At 58.1% G+C, this 5,286-nt stretch overlaps 2 protein-coding genes across 2 annotated transcripts in view; one reads left to right on the top strand and one right to left on the bottom strand.

Moving 5' to 3' along the window:
* Positions 1-1,883: 1,883 nt before the first annotated feature.
* On the bottom strand, positions 1,884-2,459 carry VOLCADRAFT_47893 (uncharacterized protein; the record flags this gene model as incomplete). Its single annotated transcript, XM_002952927.1, has 2 exons — positions 1,884-2,070; positions 2,383-2,459. Coding segments are annotated over 2 exons (264 nt in total), but the record flags the coding sequence as incomplete, so codon positions are not given.
* Positions 2,460-2,818: 359 nt separating this feature from the next.
* Arp6 (actin-related protein Arp6) overlaps positions 2,819-5,286 on the top strand; it is a 7,503-nt gene continuing 5,035 nt past the window's right edge. Inside the window, exons 1-4 of the mRNA XM_002953019.1 lie at positions 2,819-2,898; positions 2,948-3,126; positions 4,448-4,632; positions 4,778-4,892. Of these exons, the coding sequence (XP_002953065.1) occupies positions 4,550-4,632; positions 4,778-4,892 (198 nt within the window). The 5' untranslated portion in view covers positions 2,819-2,898; positions 2,948-3,126; positions 4,448-4,549. The remainder of the gene's footprint in view (positions 2,899-2,947; positions 3,127-4,447; positions 4,633-4,777; positions 4,893-5,286) is intronic.

Below are 5,286 nucleotides of genomic sequence, written 5' to 3'. Positions count from 1 at the left end.
TACATACGTACATTCCTTTTGATACCTTTTCACACGTCGTTGGACTACTGAGCTCAGCTCAACTCCTGTGCCACCATATCAGCATTTGCCTCACTGCGGCGAGACACATCCATCCATACGGACGCAGCGAACGACCCCTTTTCTTCTGCTGAGCAGCGGTTTCTCATCACCGCCGCCGACACAGGCAGCTGCCACTGCCACTCCCCGTTTCTGCCTCTCCAGCCACAAGCCCGGAGCAGCGGGAAGCGGGAGGGCCTGACGAACCGCGCGCGTTCAGAAGTCCCAAACCGCTAAAGGGTCCCCCCCCCAAAAAAAACAATACTCCTACGACAACAGTTCAAGTTTAGGTTATACCGAACGTGACTCCCTGCCGGTGACTATCCCCGGCTTAAAGTGTGTGTGGACGAGTATATGTCTGTGTGTATGTTTGCGTGTTGCTAATTTTGGTTTCAATCCATACAAAGCGACGAGGGGCCGCACAGACACCAAACAAGCAAACGACAGTTCATATCTCGCTTCACTCGGTGCTCACCTACAGACACGGCAGACCGACCCGAGCCGACCACCCGCCCACCTGCCATGTTAACACGAACTCCCTCCCCTCCCCTCCCCTCCCCAACCGAGACACGAGGACTCGGCCCTCGCATCACAGATAACGACGCGCAAATGCCCCTCCCTCCCCTTTCCCCCCTTCCCTCCCCCCCCCCAATGCCCCAATCCATCCGCAGTTAAGAGGTAACGACCCCACTGCATTACACTGGTGAGGCCCGTTAGCCTTCGGAGAGTAACTTACACAACTCCAGGAGGTGAAACACAACACATACAGACATACATATATTGTACACATCAGAAGAGGATCTGCGCCAGCAAGGTCCATGATATACAGCTGCAAATTACCACACCATGGGTGTGAATGTATGTATGTTTGTATGTCTTCTGTAGGTGGCCCGGATGCAGTTGGGAAGCACACGAACTACAACTGTCGCTACTGCCGCTGCAATAATGCACCTGCAGCTGTAGCGTGTATGATATTGCTGCTGCTGATCCTCCTCCTCCTCTCCTCCTCCTGCTGCTGCTGCTGCTCGTCGTCGTTGTCTTCCCTCCCCATCTACCCCACCCTCCTCCCGTTCCTCCGCTACCGCCGCCACTGCCACCACTGCCAAATGCATCCTGCTGCACGCTTTCAAAAGGGAGCCGCCCCCTCACCCTCGCCTCTTCTCCTCCTCCTGCTGCTGATAGACTTTTGGAATGCTATTGCTGTAAGGCCTGTTGCTATTATTGTTGTTGGCGTTATGGGTCGGCGGTGGTGGTGGTGGGTGGTGGCGCGCAGGCGCTTGATCCACATCCGCCCGCTGACACACTCGGCCATTCCCACAATCATGCTCACTCATAGCAGCGTGTACACCTGTGTGTGCGAAGGAGGGAGAGAAAGAGAAAGCGAGGCCAAGATCAACAACCGAAGAGACACACGGCAAAGAGAACATGCCGTACATGCAGCATGCATGGAAATTGGCCCGGATTGAACTGACATGGCAACCGGGAACCGGCAAGGTACGAAAACAGCGACTTTGCTTGCCGATGATGCCAAAAGGAGAAGAGGAGGGTGAAGGAGGGTGAAGGAGAAAAAGGCGGTGGTGAGAGAGGGTGGTGTTTGGTCAGGAGGTGAAGACCTTTAAGGGCCCTTCCAAACAACCGCCCCTTCAATCCCCCCCCTTCCTCCCCAAACTTCCTCCCCTCTCCACGCATACACACACCCAAACCCGAAGTCCCGCCTCCTCCCCCCGTTTCTGTGCTTCGTCGTACCCTCCCCGCTTTCCGTCGCCACCTCCTCCGGGCTCTCTCCTCCTCACCCCCGCCCCTGCCCCCCCTGCCTTCCCCAAACCCACAGGGTTCGGTAGTTTGAAGTTAGCCACCGCCGCCGCCTCCCCAACCAGGTCGCTGAACTGGTCGCCGATGTTGCCCACGAGCACATGACCAGCCGCCACCAGGCGGGCCCGAGCCGCGGATTTGACCACCGACGCCAGCCCCTCATCCCCCACCGGCCGCATCAGCAGCTCCGTGTAGCAGCGGCTGGTGGGCGGTGCGGAAGGGGGGGAGAAGAGCAGCCCAGCGAAAGGTAGCCCCGAAGAGGAGGTAGAGGAGGTGGAGGTAGGGGTAGTGGTGGTGGCGGCGGCGCCGCCGTTGTACTGCAGCGCCTGCCGGCGGCTGCGGTGGCGGGGGCGCTCCGTGTCGGCAAATGGGTCGGAGGCAGTGGCGGCAGCGGCGAATTCGGACGCTGTGCTTGTCGCGGTTGTTGTTGCGGTTGTGGTGGTGTACGGGCTGGCGGAAGTGGTGGTTTCGGCGCCAGTGGTGCTGGCCGGGGCGGTGGTCGCGTGAGAGCACAGTTTGCCGTAACCCGCGTCCGCCAGGTTCGCCTCGGTTTCGGAGCGGGCATCCTCACTGCGGCCCGTCAGAAAGACCTGTTCGTGTACGTACATACATACGTATGCATAAATATATGTGAGTTGGGGGGTAAATTGTGCCTTACATCTACATATATCTACATCCAAATTTTGCCGATCTGGGTTTTGTTCCAGAGTGCCCCGCACGGCGCACTTACTACCTCTCCCCCCCTCAAAAGTTGAGCTTCACCGAAACCCCTGCTCACTCCTGCTCACTCCTCGCCCACCCTCGCTAAGTTCACAACTTCCCCCCCTCAAACCCTTCGGTCCGGCTGTGTGTTGTGTAATGACCCCCCTCCCTGCTAAGGCACACACTCATACCCCCCTCGCCTTCCCGGCCCACCCCCCCCCTCGCTACCCACAAATTGGCCCCTCAGTCCTGAGGCACGTCTTGTTGGCTTGCTGTTGTTATTGCATGCCGTTGTTATTGCAAGTTTCGTGGCCTCCCTCCTGACCGGTACCACCCCCCTAGCCGCGCCTCCCCCACCGGACATCCCCTTGCGCAGGAGAAAACACACACACGCACCACGGTGAAGTTATTGTCGTACAGGAAGTTGTACAGATCGAGTGTAGCCCGCAACGGCGGCGAGTTGCAGAGCGGTCGCCGCTGCGGCTGTACGGGAGCCAGCTGGCCCGTATCGCCGATGAGCTGGAGGCGCAGCGGCTCCAGGTTGGCGTACTCAAGGTGCGGTCGCATACAGCGGTTGGGAGATTCTCGTACAAACAGTCGGGACCAGGAGCTGCCGCCGAAGAATCCATCCATATTGGAAAGAGCAGTTTCGTCTAAGAGATTTGGGGAGGGAGGGATTTGGGGAGGAGTTATCCTTGGTAGGGATTGTAACGGCGAAAGGTGGGATGGGGGACGGGGTGGCTTGTAGGGGATGGAGAGGGTGCGTGCTTACCAATATCAAAGATGACAGTTCCGCGGCTGGAGCCAGGCGCGACCGCTCCGGCAGCCTCCTGCTGCTGGTGGCGAGTAATTTGCTGCCGGAAATAAGCAATTGCCTCATCCGAGACACGGCGAACCTCCTCATAGTACGCCTGGTCGAAGTATTCCTGAATCATAGCACAGCATGACTTTGATACGTATGGAATATCCACACAAGATAAGTGCCATCCTGCTTGACATCACAACAACCGAGCAACCGCAACAGCAGGAGTCCGTAAAGCCCCACCTTGAGTTCTTCAGTACAGCGTGGGTCGAAATGCAGCAGGCTGCCTCGAGGACCCACAGAGCCTCCGCCCAGTGCGTGCATGCACGAGGAGCTGAAACTCCGGCGCTGGTCCGCTGACTCGCTTAACACTTTGAAGCTGAATAGGATGATGAATAAAACCGCGAAGCCAACGGCGACGACCCGGCAAGCGAAAGCCCTGCGAGCTGATTGTGCAGCTGCTTCACGCTCGCGATCAAGCTCCTCCTGAACCTGTAACTTCAGCTCCAGTATATCCGAGGGTGCCTCAAGTAGCGAGACGCCCTTCCCAGACTCATCCATGGCGTGCCTGCTTCGCTGCATTCACGGAAGTTGTCTGGGACCGGCAGGCAAGTAGTTCATCTCATGAGAAAGGTGTTTTGCCCACAGGGCTATGAATACGCGTACGCTGGCACTGCGGTGACGCCTGCGAACAAAAGCAGTTGGAAAAAGAGCTCTGTACGAAGCAGTTATGGTTCGCCATGATACGACTCACTCTTCCCACTCCTTCCTTCTAACTCGCCTTTACGTAGCTCATGCAATCGCCGCTGTGCTTAGTTTGCAATCCCGAACCTCTCCTTTGTTTTCGTGATTGCTGAAGCGTTTCTTGAAGGGCACATGCACGATCAATACATAATACGCACAAAGACTAAGAGGAGGCGAACGAAGGAAATCATCATACCTAGGTGCAGCTCTCAGGCACTTCGCTTGAGATTGTCTTGCGTTCCAATTTGCAAATCTGACCGACCTGCGACCAAACAAACGCACGCTGAGAGGAGCCTTCTCCCGTCCAAGAAGCACATGCTTGCTCTTTAGGGCAGCGGGAGAAAGGCTCCCGCGAACCCGCCCCGTCCCCATCGCTTTTTCCCGCGCGGGCGCCCGCCCGTCTGCGCGGGCCCTGCCACCTTTGGCGGCACCATGTCTCTTCCCCCCGTCGTCGCCATAGACAATGGCGGTGGGAACTGCAAGGTTGGAATGGCCGGCCAGCCAACACCCACACGGTACGACAACACTTTGCACTGCCATGCCATTCAGTCAATTCTTTTCACAAAGGAAACGAGGCTTGGCCACTCCCCTCATCCAATCTCCCTCCCCTTCTCCTCCTCACCCCCATGCGTGCTTCACCCCCGGGGCCCCGGACCCCAGGGTTTTTCCCAACGCGTCCGCAAAGCCCAAAGGCGAGCGGCAGACTCTCATCGCGGACCTTCTCGCTGATACCAAGGAGGTCTCCCAGCTGCAGCTGAAGAGGCCCTTTGACCGGGTGAGTGAGTGAGTGAGTGGGGGGGTGGGTGGGGTGGGGTGTGGGGTGGGTGAGTGGGGGGTTGGGGGGGTTATGTGGGGGGTAGTAGGGGGGTTGGGAGGAAGGCAGGGGCCTGGGAGAGGGGGAAATGGGAGGGAGAGAGGGAAGCCGGGGAAAAAGGGAGGGGGGGGGACATATGCAGAAGAAGCAAAGGAACCTTCCCTGCCGATGCTGTCCAATGTACGACGGTCTAAGGAGTAGCGGGTCGAGGATGGGGGAGAACCCAAATCCATGTTGATGGCACTCTTTGCAGACCTTCCGGGTACCTCCGGGCTGAAAAGGGGGGGGGAGGGGGAGAAGACGGGATTCATAAAAGGTGACGGTGCTGGAGGTGTTGGGCAAAGTGCAAAAGTCC

The sequence above is a fragment of the Volvox carteri genome (genome assembly GCF_000143455.1).
Source record: "Volvox carteri f. nagariensis unplaced genomic scaffold VOLCAscaffold_33, whole genome shotgun sequence".
Taxonomy (NCBI): domain Eukaryota; kingdom Viridiplantae; phylum Chlorophyta; class Chlorophyceae; order Chlamydomonadales; family Volvocaceae; genus Volvox; species Volvox carteri.
The sequence above is the reverse complement of the archived record's forward strand: the minus strand, read 5'-3'. Positions and strand labels throughout refer to the sequence as shown.